The sequence below is a fragment of the Heterodontus francisci genome, chromosome 17 (genome assembly GCF_036365525.1).
Source record: "Heterodontus francisci isolate sHetFra1 chromosome 17, sHetFra1.hap1, whole genome shotgun sequence".
Taxonomy (NCBI): domain Eukaryota; kingdom Metazoa; phylum Chordata; class Chondrichthyes; order Heterodontiformes; family Heterodontidae; genus Heterodontus; species Heterodontus francisci.
Window position 1 is genome coordinate 82,031,881 of NC_090387.1, and position 19,076 is coordinate 82,050,956.

At 43.0% G+C, this 19,076-nt stretch overlaps 1 protein-coding gene across 3 annotated transcripts in view; it reads left to right on the forward strand.

Moving 5' to 3' along the window:
• Positions 1-19,076, forward strand: part of vac14 (vac14 homolog (S. cerevisiae)) — a 444,921-nt gene that overhangs the window by 31,569 nt on the left and 394,276 nt on the right. For all 3 annotated transcript variants that reach the window (XM_068049759.1, XM_068049760.1, XM_068049758.1), the window contains exons 3-4: positions 13,641-13,791; positions 17,539-17,706. In XM_068049759.1, the coding sequence (XP_067905860.1) occupies positions 13,641-13,791; positions 17,539-17,706 (319 nt within the window). The remainder of the gene's footprint in view (positions 1-13,640; positions 13,792-17,538; positions 17,707-19,076) is intronic.

A 19,076-nucleotide genomic window follows, 5' to 3' on the forward strand; every position in this document is an offset into this window, starting at 1 on the left:
ACACAAAGTGCACTTCGATGCAATATGAAAGTATCTTGGGTTAATTGTGCTTCCTCTTTTCCTGTTGAATTGGTATAAATGTTGTTGCAACCAGGTGTGAAAGGTGTCTGTTACTATCTTCACCTGGTCTTATTGTTACAGGGTTTAATTTTCAACAGTGTTTTGAGCTCCCTCTTTGGAAAGTTGTGAACAGGGATTCACAATTATAAGTCAAAGAAATGAACTCAAACAGGCTTTCTGTGGTTGAAAAAGGAAAGATGAAATTTATTAAATAAACTTAAACTCTAATATGGTTCACGCCTATGGGTATGTGCGTGCCCACACTAGCATGCAGACGCAATATGAACGTGCAGACAGGGACAGAAAAGAGCAGAGGAAAAGTTAAGTAGAGCAGTTTGAGGCAATATCTTGTTACTGTTTCTCGAGCTTGCTGTAGTCCTTGATTGAAGATATGGTCTTGCGTTTCGTTGGGGCCCAGTAGTCGTCTTAAAACCTTTTTCGCGTAGAAAACCTTTCTCTCTTTGAGTTTCACGTGTTTTCACAAGAGTCAGTTCCGTGGGAAGGAGATGGAAGCAGGCAGACAGGAGAGATGTTCAGTCCAGGAGCACATGGCGTTGAGTTCAAATCCTTCGGAAGTTCAAATTCAAAAACTCCAGCCAGCTAGCCATGTGACTAAAACTGGTTTGACCACTTCTGTGTTATGGGGAAGCAACTACTGGGTCCCCATTGTTTCAACATTGTCTGGTGCTGTGCAAACGTCCTTCCAGTCAGGGCATGCAATTTTAAATTTTTGTTCATGTGGAGAAATAATGTGTGCCTCAGTGTTGGCAGGTGTGGGTGTGCAAAGTAAAGCCCTTTTTACACTGTTTCATAGTGGAGGAGGAGCTTATGTTTTACAGATGTTGCTGTTTATCTCAAGTGCTGAGAGCATAAGCAGTGATTCATGGCTCATATGTCAATTGGGATTCGTCAGGGAAGTAAAGAAGTTGAAGAAAATGTCTGTCTTTAAAATAAAATTTCTACTGGCTTTGTATGTACCAGTGTTATTCACTCCCAGTGCCTGACTTAAGTGGCTCAATGTTGAAATGAGCCTGCATGGAGAGAGTTGGTGGGGTGTTTGACTGGGGTGGGCTATCACAGCTCAACCTGATGCTGTGCATACCGGACACCCAAACACAAGCACTCTGCAGTGCGTCACGGGATAGCTATCAGGAGCAGGAAGCCTGCTTGATTTTCCAATTCGTCTCATTCACCTTCCCTTTCTCCACAGACCTGTAAATTTTCCCTTTTCATTTATATGTAGTTGTGTATAGGACTAAATTCAGTCTTGCTCCACATTGATTTGCCTTGATATTCATTCCATGCTATCCATTTTTAAGGTCTAAAGGAAAGAACTTGCATTTCTATAGCACCTTTCACAACCCCAAGATGCCCCAAAGCACTTTTGAAGTGTAGACACTGTTGTAATGTAGGAAACATAGCAGCCAATTTGCGCATAACAAGCTCCTACAAACAGCAATGAGACAATAATTAGTCTGTTTTCATATTTTTGGTTGAAGGGTAAATGTTTGCCAGGACACTGGGGACAACTCCTCTACTCTTCTTTGGATTGTGCCATAGGATTTATGCTTACCTGAGAGGGAAGACCAGGCCCTTGATTTAACATCTCATCTGAAAGATAGCACCTCCAACAGTGCAGCACTCCCTCAGTACCGAACTGGGGTCTTAACCTGGATTATGTATCTGGTGTGGGACTTGATGGTTGGGTAAATGGAATATGTTTGCTGATTGGCTGATCTGATGCACCTCTCAGTCTTGATCCTCCCAAGTTCCTGTCTGCTCTGTGTATAACATTTTATTTTTTAAAGCTTTTTCTTTTTTTAACATTTGTTTCTGTAAACATTACTCCTCCACTCCACCCCACTCCCCCAGGTAGTCAGAGGAGACAGTCATTAAGTTTGTGGAAGTCACTCAGTTTTTGTCCTGCAATCTCAACAACAGCACCATTCTCTCCCTCATCTGCAGCAAGAACAGACCGATCACAGCCTTCCATCCCTACGCAAAGGCAACCGCCTCAACACTGTATAGCACACAAAGCAGACTTCCCTCCATCGCATACACGGGGGACATCCTAAACCCATAGAATCATACAATTCTAAGGAAGAAGGAAACAGTTTGTACCATCCAGTGCAGTCGGCCATTTTTTGATATCATGTGGAGTGAATTGAATTGGCTGAACACTGGCATCTGTGATATTAGGGTGCTCGGGAGGAAGCTGAGATGAATCCATCCACTCGGCACTTCTGGCTGAAGATGGTTGCGAATACTTCAGCCTTGTCTTTTGCACTGATGTGCTGGGCTCTGCCTTCAGTCAGGATGGGGATGTTTCTGGAGCTGTCTCCTCCAGGTAGTTGTTTAATTGTTCACCATTCACGACTGGATGTGGCAGGACTGCAGAGCTTTGATTCGATCAGTTGGTTGTGGAACTTGTCTATCGCATGCTGCTTTTGCTATTTAGCACGCATATCGTCCTGTGTTGTAGCTTCACCAGGTTTACACCTCATCTTTAGGGATGTCTGGAATGCTCATGAATCAGAGTTGGTCTTCTAGCTTGGTGGTAAAGGTAGGGTGAGGAATATGCCAGACTATGGGGTACAGTTGTGTTGCTGCTGATGGTCCACAGCACCTCATGAATGCCCAGTTTTGAGCTGCTATATCTTTTTTTTTTAGATTAGAGATACAGCACTGAAACAGGCCCTTCGGCCCACCGAGTCTTTGCCGAACGTCAACCACCCATTTATACTAATCCTACACTAATCCCATATTCCTACCACATCCCCACCTGTCCCTATATTTCCCTACCACCTACCTATACTAGTGACAATTTATAATGGCCAATTTACCTATCAACCTGCAAGTCTTTTGGCTTGTGGGAGGAAACCGGAGCACCCGGAGAAAACCCACGCAGACACAGGGAGAACTTGCAAACTCCACACAGGCAGTACCCGGAATCGAACCCGGGTCCCTGGAGCTGTGAGGCTGCGGTGCTAACCACTGCGCCACTGTGCCACCCTAATCTGATCTGAGTCTATCCCATTTAGCAATTTAGTAGTGCCACAACATAATGGCGAATGTCCTCCGTGTGAAGATGGGACTTTGTCTCCACGAGGACTGTACAGTGGGTGCTCTTACCAATACTGTCGTGGACAGATGCACCTGTGAGAGCTAGATTGGTGAGGAAGAGGTCAAGTAGGTTTTTCCCTCTTGTTCCTTTCACCATCTGCCGCATGCCTCGTCTGGCTTGTGTTCTCCAGGACTTGGCCACCTTGGTTAGTAGTGGCGCTACTTGATGGTCGTTGAAGTCCCCCACTAAAAGGACATTCTATGCCCTTGCTACGCTCAGTGCACCTTCCAAGTGGTGTTCAACATGGAAGAACTGATTTATCAGCTGAGGAAGGGGGGGTAGGTGGTAATTAGCAGGAGGTTTCCTTGCCCATGTCTTTCCTGGTGCCATGAGACTTCATGGGGTCTGGACCCCATGTTGAGGACTCCCTGGACCACTCTCCCCTGAGTGTATACCACTGTGGTGCCACCTCTGGTGGGTCTGTCTGGCCAGTGGGATAAGACATAACCAGGGATGGTGATGGAGGAGTGTGGGATATTGGCTGTAAGGTATGATTCTGAGAGTATGATTGTCAGGCTGTTGCTTGACGAGTCTGTAGGACAGCTCTCCCAATTCTGGCGTATGAGTTGATTGCTCATACGTGATGTAAATCAAGTTGATGTTTAGACTGAGATTTTATTAAAATTTGATGCTTTGTGCTGTGCTGGAAACCTTGAAATAATTGTTTGGTCTTCGGGTTTTCACGTGTTTTTTTCCTGATAAATCCTTTAAGCTCCCTGACATTTGGGAAGAGGAGGAGGCAACACCTAATGAGATGCACAGAGTTTTATATAATTTTTAGGAGATGTATATGAAATTAATTGGGTTCTCCCTACTTAGTATAGCTTTGGGGAGTAATATATAGGTCTCTGAAAAATAATAAATCTCTGGTTAGTTGTTTACATGCGTCTCCTATCTGCAGTGCTTTGCTTAGTTTGTGAGGGTGTGAAGTTATTCTGGTTAATTTCCTTTCTTAAGTTCTGGCCTCTTGCACATCCCTGATTTTCTTTGCTCCACCGTTTTGTGGCTGTGCCTTCAGCTGCCTAGGCCTTAACTTCTGGAATTCCCTCACTAAACCTCTCCACTTTTCTCTCTCTCTCTCCCTTTTAAGATGCTCCTTAAAACCTACCTCTTTGACCAAGCTCTTGATCACCTGTCCTAATATCTCCTTTTGTGCTTGGTGTCAGATTTTGTCTGATAATGCCCCTGTGAAAAGCCTTGTATGTTTTACTGTATTTAAAACACTGTATAAATCAGAACTGTCCAACATATGGCCCGCGAGCCAGGATCTGGCCTGCCTAAGGTTTCCGTCCAACCTGCAGGTGTAAACTGTACCGGGCCGTTCCTCATCCTTGCCATGGGTCCGTGACTGGAGATGAGAAATTTTCCTCTGTCTTTCTGACCAGCTTTTTAAAAAAAATTTGCGCTGTCGGTTTCACAGCTGACAGCTGCCGACATTGGAAGCAGACGTTTTCCAACTTTGGACCTTTCAGGGTTTTGCGGCGAGGTTGGAATGTTGCTGATGTCGACAGCTGTTGGCTGTGAAACCGACAGCGCAAATTTAAATAAACTGAACAACCATCTGCTGAGCATTCCCATTCTCTGCAACTGTCAGAAGAGATGGGGTCAGGGGAGGGACAAAGCGTGATCAAGATCCCTCCTGATAAATGGATATCTATCTGGAATACTGTATCGCTACAAGTGTGAAGGCAAACATTGACTACTTGTGCAAGCAAAGAAATGCCAGGTACCTCACTAAATCACTGTCCAACATAGTGAAGAGAAATTAAGTCAATAAATTATCTTCTCATTTAAAGCTTCTTCACAAAAATGTACATTTGTTTTGATAGTAAGATAAATTTTAATGCCTTTATCTTTTGAAATTGTCTCACCTGCCCCCTATATAAAACAAAAATTGTAATGTGGCCCCCACATGAAAAGGTTGGACAACCCTGGTGTAAATATAGGTTGTAGTGTCTTACTGTCACTGATGAAGTGACAGATATGGCTCAGTGGATAGGAGTGCCTGCTCCCAGTGCTGCTCGAGCTGGGAGTTGTGGGAAAACCTCATTTTCTCCTTGCCCTCCCTTGTATGGGGGAGTTTGGCCTGCACTATCACTCCCTATGGAAGTGTGACTAAGATCAGAATCTCATTGGGGAGTCAATTGAGTGTCTGCTGTGTATTTAATGGGTTTTTTTGAAGTGGAAAGGTGGCAGAAAAATCCTTCATTTTACGAGACGATGGGTTCACGGAACAGGGCGCCAAAATCTGTCTTTACTAAACACCAGATTGCAGAGCTTTGAGATGCAGAGGGATCTGGGTGTCCTAGTGCATGAATCGCAAAAAGTTAGTATGCAGGTACACACGTAATTAGGAAAGCTAATAGAATGTTATTGTTTATTGCGAGGGGAATCGAATACAAAAGTGGGGAGGTTATGCTTCAGTTATACAGGGCATTGATGAGACCACATCTGGAGGGCTGTGTACTGTATTGGTCTCTGTCAGACAAACCCCACCTGCCAAGATTGAGGCATACATTATTTCGCCACATGAACATTAAAACGTAAAAAACTGCAATCTCGGACTGGAAGGACATTTGCATAATTCAAGACAATGTGGAAACAAAGGGAGCCTGTCCCCGTTTCTCTAATACAGAGAAGTAGTCAAACCGGTTCTAGTCGCATGTCTAGCTGGCTGAAGCTTTTGGATTTGAACTTCCAACAAAGGATGTTGGAGAGACTGTTCCATATAAGGAACTAGTCATGACTAACTTGCGGGGCAACCTGGGAGTCTTTTTTTGAATTTAAACTCTCATCAAAGGAATTTGAACTCTGACAAAGCTGTGTGCTCATAGAGTAAACACTTCTCCTGGAACTGAAGCAAGAATTACAGCCTCTGCTGTCTGCCTGCCTTCATCTCTTCCCACAGAACTGAATCTTGTGAAAACAAGTGAAACTCCGAGAGAAGGGTGAACAAAGTTGTAAGATTACTGGGCCCCAACGAATCACAAGACCATATCTTCAATCAAGGACTACAGCGAGCCTGAGAAGCAGTAACAAGATATCGCCTCAAGCTGTTCTACTCATCTTTTCTTCTCTTTTCTATTCCTATCTGCATGTTTATATCACGTGTGCATGCTAGCGTGTGCACATCATATATCCGTAGGCGTGAATTGTATTAGAGTTTAAGGTTTTAATAAATTTCCTCTTTCTGCTTTAAACCACAGAGCCTGTACGTACTCAGTTCTTTGCCTTATAATTGGAAACTGTGAACAAGGATTCACAAAAAAGGGGAGCTCAAAAGTGTTTAAAATTTATCCCTGTTACTACAAGACCAGGTGAAGACAGCAAAAGACCCTAGACATTGCTCACCTGGCCGTAACTGTCTCCTTATTTAAGGAAGGATGCGTTGAAAGCTTTCGGAGAAGGTTTACTAGACTATTACCTGGAATGGGCAGGTTGTCTTATGAGGAAAGGTTGGACAGGCTAGGCTTGTATCCATGAGTTTAGAAGAGTAAGAGGCAACTTGATTGAAACATATAAGATCCTGAGGGGTCTTGACAAGGTGGATGTGGAAAGGATGTTTCCTCTTGTGGGAGAATCTAGAACTAGGGGTCACTATTTAAAAATAAGGGGTCGCCCATTTAAAAGATGGGAAACTTTTTCTCTGAGGGTTGAGAGTCTTTGGAACTTTGTTCCTCAAAAGGCAGTGGAAGCAGAGTCTTTAAATATTTTTAAGGCAGAGGTAGATCGATTCTTGATAAGCAAGGGGGTGAACGGTTAAGGGGGTAGGCGGGAATGTGGAGTTGAGGTTACAATCAGATCAGTCGTGATCTCATTGAATGGCGGAGCAGGGTTGAGGGACCAAGTGGCCGCCTCCTGTTCCTAATTCGTATGTTCGTAAGGCGCTTAATGCTCAAAATTTAGCATCTGTGTCCTCAATATAATGTCATTTGTTTGTCACAAGGGGTCCTCCGATGCTCTGATTATAATTAGGTAGGTGTGAGTGCAGCCAAGCAGAGACTTGTTGGCACATTATTTCTGATGCAGTGTACTAAGCCTTCTGCACTGACAGCACTGAATTTGCTTAGGCAGCTGATAGTGTCTTTTGGAAGTTAAGACAGGATGCTTGCAAGTGTATCGATAGTAGTGGGAAGGTGCTTTGGAGTGTGCTAGTATTTACAAAAGCTTCGAGTACAGAAAAGTTTGAAAACTACTGACTTTTAAAGTAGCTTTTGTCTTGCCTCATCACTACTTCACTTGAATTGTAATAACATTGGCTGGAGTATGTACATCAGTAAAGGCCGGCTCGGGTCTGCAAATGAAACCTGACTCGGCCCGAGTCCTTTCATTTTTTTTTCCTGCACCCGACCATCAGTTAACCGAGCTTCCGTTTTTCACTTTGTTACTTATCTGCACAAGCTTAAAAAAACTGTAACTAAACAACTTTTCAAGTGCATTAATATTGAAGCCACACACCAGAGGTGGTGATAGTGTGTCCAACCTGATCTGACGGGGCCTGACCCAAGCCCAGTCCGAATGCCAGACCCGGAAGAGCGACCCGAACCTGACATGTCTGGTTCGGGTCGGGTAGTCATGCTCTATACATGAGGATATAGTTGAAATAGAGGAACTTCTTTATTCTTTTTTGGATGTGGACATCGCTAGCAGGCCAGCATTGGTTGCCTATCTCTAATTGTCCTTGAACTGAGTGGCTTGCGAGGCCATTTCAGAGGGCAGCTAAGAGTCAACCACATTGCTGTGGGTCTGGAGTCACATGTAGGCCAGACCAGGTAAGGACAGCAGATTTCTTTCCCTAAAGGACATTAGTGAACCAGATGGGTTTTTACAACAATCGATAGTTTCATGGCACCATGACTGAGACTAGCTTTCAATTCCAGATTTGAATTAATTGAATTTAAATTCCACCAGCTGCTGTGGTGGGATCTGAACCTATGTCCCCAGGGCATTAGTCTAGGCCTCTGGCTTACTAGCAAAAGTTAGAAATGTAACGGTCTTTGGCTCAAAGACTGTTACATTTCTAACTTTTACCAGTTCTGATGAAAGGTCACAGACCTGGAACTTTAACTCTGTTTCTCTATGCACAGATGCTCCCAGACCTGGGAAGTATTTCCGGCACTTTCTGTTCTCATTTCAGAGTTCCAGCATCCGCAGTATTTCGCTCGTACCTCTGGCTTACCCCATCAGCGTAACCTTCCATTCATTTCTCCCTTGTGCTTATCAAGCTTCCCCTTAAATGTATCTCTGCTATTCACCTCAACTACCCTTTGTGGTAGCAAGTTCCACATTCTAACCACTCTCTGGTTAAAGGTTTCTCTTGAATACCTTATTGGATTTAAGAGTGACAGTCTTAGTCTTTATTACCACTACGCCACCATCTCCCCTTTTTGTTATAAAACTGACTGACTGTTACTATTGGGGAATATATAGTCACCAATCTTACATTGTGAAACCTTTATCAGAGAGCAGATTGAGGAGTTCTGCGTCTTCACTGGGTGATCTTGACCTCTCTACAACTTTTTTAAGGCTGTCCACGCCATCTACCTGTTATACCTTCCCCTCCATTGTCTAGTTCAAATTCTTACTTGGTCGCATTCACACCTATTGTAGTCAGAGCATTTCCAGCAAACCCTTCTCCCACTGCCATCTGGAATCTCCTGTCTCATTTACGTGCTGTCCCTCGGAGACAACGCCCATAGACATGTGGTCAACTTCCATATGTATGCTGACAACATTCATCTTTACCTTGCATATCTCCAACTGCCTCTGTGTTGTTAGAATATGTATCTTGTATAATTTGTAAATTAAATCCACTTAAACATTGGGAAGACTGAAGCCATCATCCTCAGCCCCCTCCACAAGTTCTGTATTCTTGCCATCAATTCCACACTCACCCCAGCCACTGACTCAGGCTAAGCCAGACTGTCCGCAACCTCGGTGTCTTGTTTGACGAGTGCAACTTCTGATCTTGTATCCTCTCCATCACAAAGATGACTTAATTCCAATCTGTAACATTGCCCATCTGCTTCTGGAACCCTTGTCTATGTTTTTACCACTTCCTGATGACTATTCTGACTGGCTTCCTATCTTCCACCCTTCATAAACTTCAGCTCATTCAAAACTCTGCTACCCATGCTGTAATCCCCATCAAGCCCTGATCATCCATCACCCCTGTCCTTGCTGGAGCCCAATATGGCAAATGGGGAAAAAAGTTCTCCTTGTGTTTAAATATTTTCATAATCTTGTTCTCTCATTGAGTGAGAACAGGATGACATTTTTCTGTGACATTTTGTTATCCCTCTCCTTCCATAGTCTCAATTTACCTGCACTCACTGTTTAGACTCAATTACATAGAATGTATAGCGCAGAAACAGGCAATTCAGCCTAAGTGGTCCATGTTGATTATGTTTCCCCCACCCACCCCAAGCCGCCTCCCTCCCTCCTTCATCTAACCCTATCAGCATAACCTTCCATTCCTTTCTCCCTTGTGCTTATCAGACTTCCCCTGAAATGCATCTATGCTGTTCATCTCAACTACCCTTTATGATCGCTAGTTCCACATTCTAACCACTCTCTGGTTAAAGGTTTCTCTTGAATACCTTATTGGATTTATTAGTGACAGTCTTAGTCTTATATTTATGCCCCCTAGTGTTGGGCTTTCCCACAAGCAGAAGCATCTTCTCTATGTCTACCCAATTGAATCCCTTCGTTATCTTAAAGACCTCTATCATTATATGTGAATTGTTCTTAAATCAGACTAGGTCCATGTAAGTCTGTTTATCTGTTACTGGGTGTAGAACCAACATGACTCTGGAGCTGGCATGGATAATTCCATCAGAATGAAAATCTGGTGGAGAATCACCTGTTATGACCAGTGTAGTTGATTCAGAAAGCCTCATCAAAAAGCTGCTCACAACAGTGTTCTAATGTAGCCCAAGTACTCCATTTACATGAAAGCCTGAAGAGTCAGATTTAAATCAGAAGCTGTTTGATTTGATGAAAAAAGGTACTTTATCTAGAAGCTATCAGTATGCCTGTTTTAGACCCATGCTCACTCACAGAATGGTTACAGCACAACAGGAGGCCATTCAGCCCGTCGTGTATACGCAGCCTGTGCAAGAGCTAGAAATCATTATTTCCTTGCTTTTGTACTCTTTATAAAGCCCGGGATCCTGTATGTCTTAACCACTTTCTCAACCTGCCCTGCCACCTTCAATGATATGTGCATGTGCACCCCTGCACCCCCTTTAGAATTATGACCTTTATTTTATATTGCCTCTTGTTCTTTCTACCAAAATGTATCACTTCACACTTCTGCATTAAATTTCACCTGCCATATGCCCACCCATTCCACTCGCCCATCCATGTCTTCTTGAGATTATTACGAACCTCCTCACAGTTCACGATACTTCCAAATTTTGTATTACCTGCAAATTTTTAAATTGTGCCTCTGCCCACCCAAATCTAGGTCATTAATATATCAAGAAAAGTGGTCCTAGTACCAACCCTTGGGGAACCACACCGTATACCTTTCTGCCATCCGAAACACAACCGTTTACCACTACTGTTGCCTGTCACTCAGCCAATTTTGTATCCATGCTACTACTTTCCCTTTTATTCCATGGCGTTCAACTTTGCTGGCATGTCCATTAGGTGGCACTTCGACAAACTCCTTTTAGTAGTCCATAAACACCACATCAACCATATTACTCTCATCAACCATCTGTTATCTCATCAAAAAACTCAAATCAGGTTAGCTAAACACAATTTGCCTTTAACAAATTTGTGCTGGCGTTTCCTAATTAATCCGTATTTGTCTAAGTGTTTTAATTTTGTCTTGGATTATCATTCCTAAAAGCTTTCTCATTACTAAGGTCAAACTGACTGACCTATAGTTGGTTGCTTTATCCTTGCACCCTTTTATTTTGTACAAGGGTGTAACATTTGCAATTCTCCAGTCCTTTTGCATCCACCCCTGTATCTAAGGAGGATTGGAAGATTATGGCCAGTGCCTCTGCAATTACCACCCTTCCCTCAGCAACCTAGGATGCATCCCATCTGGTCCTGGTGACTTATCAACTTTAAGTATGGCCAGCCTTTCCAATGGCTCCGCTTTATCAGTTTTGTCTATCCAGTATCTCAACTACCACCTCTTTCGCTATGACTTTCGCAGCATCTTCTTTCTTGGTAGACCGATGCAAGGCACTCATTTCGTACATCTGCTATGCCCTTTGCCTCCATGCATAGATCCACTTGCCAAGTTAGTTTAAGCTTTCCCCAACAGCACTGGCAAACCGCTCTGCAATGACAATGGGCCCGGCTCTGTTCAGGTGCAATCCATCTGGCTTATATAGGTTCTTTCTCCTGCAGAACCAGTCTCAATGTCCCAAGAATCTAAAAACCCTCCCTCCTGCACCATCTTTCCAGCCATACGTTCATCTGCTCTATCTTATTTCTATACTCTCTAGCGCATGGCACTGGAAAGTAATCTGGAAATTACTACCTTTTGAGGTTCTGCTTGTTGGTCTTTTTCCAGCTCTCAAAAATCTGCTTGCAGGACCACATCCCACTTCTACTTATGTTGTTGATACCGATATGGGCCACGACCTCTGGCTGTTTACCTACCCCTGCTTCAGAATATTCTGCAGCTGCTCAGTGACATCCTTAACCCTGCAACCAGGGAGGCAACATGCGATCCTGGATTCATGTTTGCGGCTGCGCTAACACGTGTCTGTTCCCCTAACTATAGAATCCCCTATCACTATTGCTTTCCCATTCTTTCTCCTGCGTCCTCCCCCACCCCCAGCTGAGCTACCTGTGGACAAGGCTCTGGCTATACTCCTCAGAGGAATCATGACTCGCTCCAGTATTCAGAACTAAATACTGATTGGAGAGCGAGTTGCACTCAGCGGACTCCTGCATTACTCCTGCTTGGTCCTCCTTGACTGCCTGACAGTCACCCATTTCCTCTCTGCCTGCATACCCGTAGATTGTTGAGTGACCACATCCAGAAGCATGCTATGCCCGTAGCTCTCAACCTCACGGATGCACCACTGTTGGATCCCATCAGTTACAAAGAGAGACGAAGTCCGACCGTAACTTTTAGAAACTTTATTGTAGTACGTGATTGTTACATTACAAGGATACAAAAAGAACAAAAAGCAAAGCAAAAGAACATGTGCTCACTACAGCAAGCCTTTCTTATAGTTATTCAAACAAAACTAGTAACGCCCCCCCCCCCCTTGTTTGAGTGGTTTGCAGACTTCTGTTATCAGTGCATGATTGGTTCATTCGTCCCAGCATTTTATTCTTGTATTTTATTTCAGTAGTTTCACATCCCCCCTCCTTGAACTGTTGGGCTGATTATTAAACAATAGACTACTATTAAGCTATCTGCAGCTGTCCTGTTAGCTTCTGCTTGTTGTTTTTTATAAATTGGTTCCACAGTTAGTTTGTTAGTTGATTAGCTTACTTTTGATCTGTCCCCACAACCACAGTGACGCCAGCTGCTGCTCAAGCTCCGAAACCCGGAGCTGCAGCTCCTCCAACTAATGACACTTCCTGCACATATGGTTATTCAGGACATGAGAAGAGTCCTGGAGTTCCTACATGGAACAGGAAGTGTGCTCCACAGGACTAAAGTGCTTTGCCATGCCTCTATTTATTAGACTAACTAAACTTAACAAAAATAAACAAAAGGCTTATTAAAGCCTTGTATTAAAAAAAAAACTTACCAGCTATTTATCAATCAGCATCTTTCCTTGTGCTGACTTTTAGGTTTTTGTTTAACTCACTCCCTGATGCTTGCACAGGCTCCGCTCCCAAACTCCTTCATGTCAGTGTTCCTTACCTGCAGGCTCCTCGAACAACCCATCACCTACCTGCTGTCCTCTGCCATCGTTCCTTGATTTTTTTGGTTTTGTTTTCACAATGTTCACAATGCGCTTGCACTGTCCTGCGAGTTCACGTGCACACTCACTCTCTTTTCTTCCACTCCTTTTATTCCACAGTGCTCTCATTGGTTCTGTCTAAAGTCCCCTACAGTACCTGAGCTCTCAGCATGATCAATGATAAAAGGCTTTGATTGTGCTTCTGAACAGAACTCGTGTTTCTCCCGATTTAATATTTTCTCTCTCCCTGGACTGGCTTTCACTGGAAAACAGAACCATGAGGACAGGCAAATTCACTTCTTTTGTGTGAGCTGAGACTGTGTGCCAGCAAACTTGGACCGAGGGAGGGGGATCATCACAACTGTGTCTGATCCTGTGCTCAGGACTCTGGAGTGGACTTCCACATACAGTATGCTCACTTGGCAGGTGCACTGGAGGGCACCTGGAGATGGTAACTCTGTACACTAGCACAAAGCCAACACCTTTAGGGAGGGAATGGGGAAAGGAGGAAAAGCAACATCAATTCTGTACAATTAACTAACGTAAATGTTTGTCCTATCTCTCAGGTTGGTGCGAGAGTTTGTAGCACAGAATAACATCGGGCAAATCAAGCATGTGATCCATATCCTGTCGCAGGAATTTGCACTGTCACAGCATCCTCACAGCCGTAAAGGTGGGCTCATCGGTCTTGCCGCCTGCTCCATCGCTCTTGGCAAGGTGCGTAACGTGTTCATCATGTGATGCATTAACTACTCAAAATAAACTATAAAATGATTACGTTAAACTTAGTTAATCCTCTCCAGTCTGATGACCCTTTTGAGATTTTGCAAACTTCTTTCTAAGCCCTTTTACTGGAGGTGTTCGCCCTCTTTTCCCCCCCTCCCCCCCCAATATAGACGCACACGCACATGCACGCACGCACACATATACACACACACGCTCTTGCTTTTCTCCTCTACTGCCTACATATTGTGACCTCTGACGTGCATTGACCAACATAACGAGGGATGTGTTGATTACGTTTCATATCTTTCGGATGAGACATTAAACTGAGATGTCATCGGTGCTTTCAGATGGGCGTTAACAATTGCACGGCTCTATTTGAAAAAGAGCAGGGGAATTTTCCTTGGTGTTCTGGGCAACATTGATCCTTCAGCCAACACCTAAAACAGATTATCTTGTCATTTATATCAATTTGTGTTTGTGAGAGCTTGTGTGCAAATTGGCAGCCGTGTTTCCCTACATTACAACTGTGACTACGCTTCCCCAAGTACTTGATTAGTTGTAAGGGCTTTGGATGTCATAAGATTTTAAAATGCTATATGAATGCAAGCCTTTACATAATATGGTAAAACATTTTTTAAATAGTCATTTCAAACTTTGATTTTGTCGCATGAAACTTCAGCATTCAAATTCCCTCTGCAAACAGCAATAAAATTGAGCTCAAGCTGTATTTAATTACAAGAATGAGACCTTATGGACTTCATTGTGTGATAAATCTATTTTGTCTCTATTAGTTGAAATTCTGTTTATCCAGTAACATTGTAGACACAAATAGCTGAGAGCTACCATGGAAGTATACATTTTTGTTCCAGCAAAGGTAATTTAATATGCATAAATTGTAGGTTGGTAACTCCATGGCTAGTATGGATGGTAGGCAGTTTAATGTGTTAATGATTTCAATGGCCCACGCTATTGTGTTCAATTACGACCATGCATTTGTCAAAGTACGGCAAACTGTTTAATTTAAATATGAGGAAATGCAGTTTTGTTTTCTGTGACTGGGCTCCCTCTCCCGACGTCCCCCCACCAAAGAAATGTGCAATATGCTTCTAAACTGGATTCGGAGGTCCAGTTATTCTACATAGTAACAAGAGTCAATCACTTAGCCCCTCGAGCCTGTTTCACCATTCAGTTATATCTGGACTGATCTATATCTCAACTCCATTTATCTGCCTTGCCTCCAAATATATTGAGGGGAATAATGAAGTTTACAGCTACTGTTGTGCATTAAGCTGGTGGTATAGTGGTAATATCACTGAACTAGTAATCTAGAGACCCAGGCTAATGCTCTGGGGGCGCAGGTTCAAATTGCACCACAGCAGCTGGCAGAATTGAAATTCCATTAATTAATAAACTCAGTTAATTAATAAAAATCTGGAATTGAAAGCTAGTCTCAGTTTCATAGCACAATTACTGTCATCAATTGTCATAAAAGAAAAACAACCCATCTGGTTCACTAATGTCCTTCAGGGAAGGAAATCTGCTGTCCTTGCCTGGTCTGGCCTACATATTACTCCAGACCCACAGCAATGTGGTTGACTCTTAGCTGCCCTCTGAAATGGCCTCGCAAGCCACTCAGTTCAAGGGTAATTAGGGATGGCAGCAAATGCTGGCCATGCCAACGACACCCGCATCCCATGAAAGAGTTTAAAAAAAAAAAAATGCCATTAACTTATCTGCTTAAATTGAATGAGCTTATAGTTTGAACTCAGTCTGGTGCAGTGTTTCCTCGATCTGCTTGCTGAGGTTGAGAATTACACGGCAGAACGTATAGTGGTACAGGTTCTCTGCTGAATTCCTGGTCTTTGCCACCTTTTACCCAGATATTGAGCAAGAAGGGGTAGACTCCAGATTGTAGGGGATGCGTGGTCTGCTTGCAGAAAGGTTAGGAGTGCTGAGCCTAAAAACTAGCTTAAAACCCAAGAATGTAACTTGGGCCAGATTAGCAGGTAGCTATCATAGCTGTGTTCTAAACCTGACATTAAATCATCCACATTATTTCATTGTGGGATATCAGCCAGTGTAACTAAAATTGCTATGTCTAGCACATGTCCATCTCATCCTTTTCAAAGGCATCATATCTGAAATTGTGGTCAGAAGTGTGGTTGTTCAAAAGGATTTCAGTCGGGGCTCCACACCTCCAAAACCTGTCGATTGGTCACTAACAATGATTCAAATAATTGCTTGTCAAGTTATCAATTAAATATCAGGTGAATAAATGGGAAAGAATCAAAGGAGCAAGATACATCAATGACAGATAATGGCACAAAACAAACCAATCAAATTCGACAATTTTTTTTCCCCTTCAAAGTTACCACATATGAGCTAGCAAGTACCTGCAAACTCTGTACTGACATTAGATCATCCACATTATTTCATTTATTTTACTGTATTTTTCTCAGTCATTCAAGTTGGTCTACACAGTTGGACATTTATAATAAAAACAAGAAGTGCTGGAAATACTCAGCAGGTCTGGCAGCATCTGTGCAGAGAGAAGCAGACCCTTCTTCAGAACTCCAACATCTGCAGTATTTTGCTTTTATTTTGGACATTTATAAAACCTAGCTTACGAAAAAGAACAATTCTGGAAATAAAAAATGAACCTACCTATAAAATTGGTTAGTTAATGGTGGGAATATCAACAATAAGTTGATTCTCAAATAAGTCTCCCCTTCTGTCTGGAGCAAGACGTTTCAGTTGCAAAGTTCAACTGGGGTCATGGTATTTCCAACTCTGTCCATGCGCGCAATACCTTGGTAGTAGTTGTCAACTCGCTTACAATACAACACAGTGAGAACCAGGCCGGCAGTTTACACATGGCCACTGAGAGACCTGATCAGTAGGGTTGGGGGAAAATCGAAAGCAAAACTGTCACGTTTTTAGTGCTATGCAGTTTAACAAAAATTCAGAGCTAATGGTATTTGGGTCCTGGATTACTAAAGATCTGAGGTCATAAAATTGAAATACCATAGTAGATGAGTGGCTAGACTTTTAATACATAAGTAAACCTCATTCTGTGCATAGAGAGAATTTGTATGCTATGACCTTTTATTTAATATCAAATGTTAGAATTAAGACTGAGATTTGAGTGGAAGCTGCATGGGGAGCGTGTATCTAAAATGATGGGGATGATTGAATTCAAATCACCTTGTTCTTAAGCCTAGGAACTTCTCTGTTTATAATCATCTCTCCCTCACTGCTGGAATCAGTGGCCTTTCTGCACTAGTTCCCCAGTGAGCCCATCATTCCTATGCCAGTGCTCTGTAAATCTTTCATACTTCTGTCCCAGGTGGATTGAATCCAATTACTGTAGCTTCTACTAGCAATGACCTCTGCAGTAACTCTGGATATAGAAACAGCTTGTGTGCAGGTGTGAACCTGAGAGAGATATGGGTGAGTGTGATACGGGGTATATAGGGAGGACGAGTGGTTGTGGTAGGAGGAAAGATCAGTTTGGGTTTCCAAGTGCTGATGGATAGTTTGTTCGGATTTATTATCGACACTTGCACGTGAGCAAGGCCAGTTTGTTGAGATCCAGAGAACATCTTGTACCTGTGGAACTGCATGTCAATGCCATCAGGAGAGAAAATCAGAAAGTTAAGGTTAAATCCTGCAAGTTTGAAATGTACATGTGTTCTCCCCTGTTGGTGGTCATTTAATGTATATGTATTTTCCCTGCAGGATTCTGGTTTGTATCTGAAGGAGCTCATTGAACCAGTTTTGACCTGTTTCAACGATGCTGATAGCCGATTGCGTTACTATGCCTGCGAAGCCCTTTACAACATTGTGAAGGTGGCCAGGGGCTCAGTCCTTCCTCACTTCAATGTACTGTTCAATGGTCTCAGCAAGGTAATTATGTGGTTATTGGTAAACCAGAGCAGCCAACATATCAAATTGGATCTGGCTTTTGTTTTATAATTATTTGAACAGACATAAAACCATTCATTCGTCTTGGTACCTAAACACTGACCGGGGAGGGTGGGGGTAGGAATTCTGTATTGGATTATTGAGATGTGAGGAAGACTTAGTTACAGTAGAGAATTCTTTTTGAAACAAGTACCATACATTTTCAGTTTTGTCCTGCTCATTATACCTGCCAACTTCATATGGAGTAGGGCAGAAGGGGTGGCGGTGGTTTGTTAGTCACATGCAAATGGAGGAAAGAGCAGTCGCAACAACAAAACACATCTTGCTATGCCATTCTAGTTGCAGCCTGTTTGTCTTCCATCCGACTGCTTCTTCATAGTTGCGAAGAATTATTGCTTTTTTTTTCCTTTTGCTTGTTTGAGCGAGGAGTACAATGAACTGAATGAAGGATGAGTGGTGAAATGAAGCTGAAGTGGCCTGGTCAAGTCACTGTTCACTGAGGATTCAAATCCTGAGCACAACAACTTCTCTCCCTACCCTCCCTCCTGTTTTCATCACTCTGAGACTGACTGGATGCACAGGTGAAAGCCTCAGTTACTCATTCAGCTTCATTTGGTCCTCACCACTGTTTCACTAGCCCAATATCGATAGTACCTCCATGGAGGAAGTCGATTATTTTTAATAACCCTAGTTGATGTCTTGCAAATGGAATTATATGTAAAAAGAAAAATGTGGAACTGAGTGGGTCACAGACTCTGGTGCTTCTGACTGGGCATTGAGTCCTGGACATGTCGGGAGGCTGAGGGTCTGAGCAGGTCCATGTCTTTCAATTTATTTAAAACTTCAGGTGGAACTTCACTTGGTAAATGTTTACAGTTTTAATTAAACTTTCACAGTATGGAAGTGTAGGAGCTGCCTCCGAACAGGGTTGCAATTGAGATTCTGATTGGCCTACCCTAGTCACGTGACCAATCATATCACACGGGTAGTAGGGACCAGTCAGAAAGCTAGGTGGAGCTCTCGATCCATTCACAGAACTCCCCATGTAGTCCAATTCACCAGACTCTTCCCCATATCCTCTTAAAAGTTTTTTCTTCAGATATTTATCCTCATCCATTTTAAAAGCTATTGTGGGTTCTATTTCCACCACTATTTCAATTTCATTTTCTACCAGTCCACAGCATCTAAAAAATAATCCTAATCTCCCATTGTTCTTTTCGGATCAGTTATAGAACATATAGAACATAGAACAGTACAGCACAGAACAGGCCCTTCGGCCCACGATGTTGTGCCGAACCTTTAACCTACTCTAAGATCAAACAAACTACCTACCCTTCATTCTACTATCATCC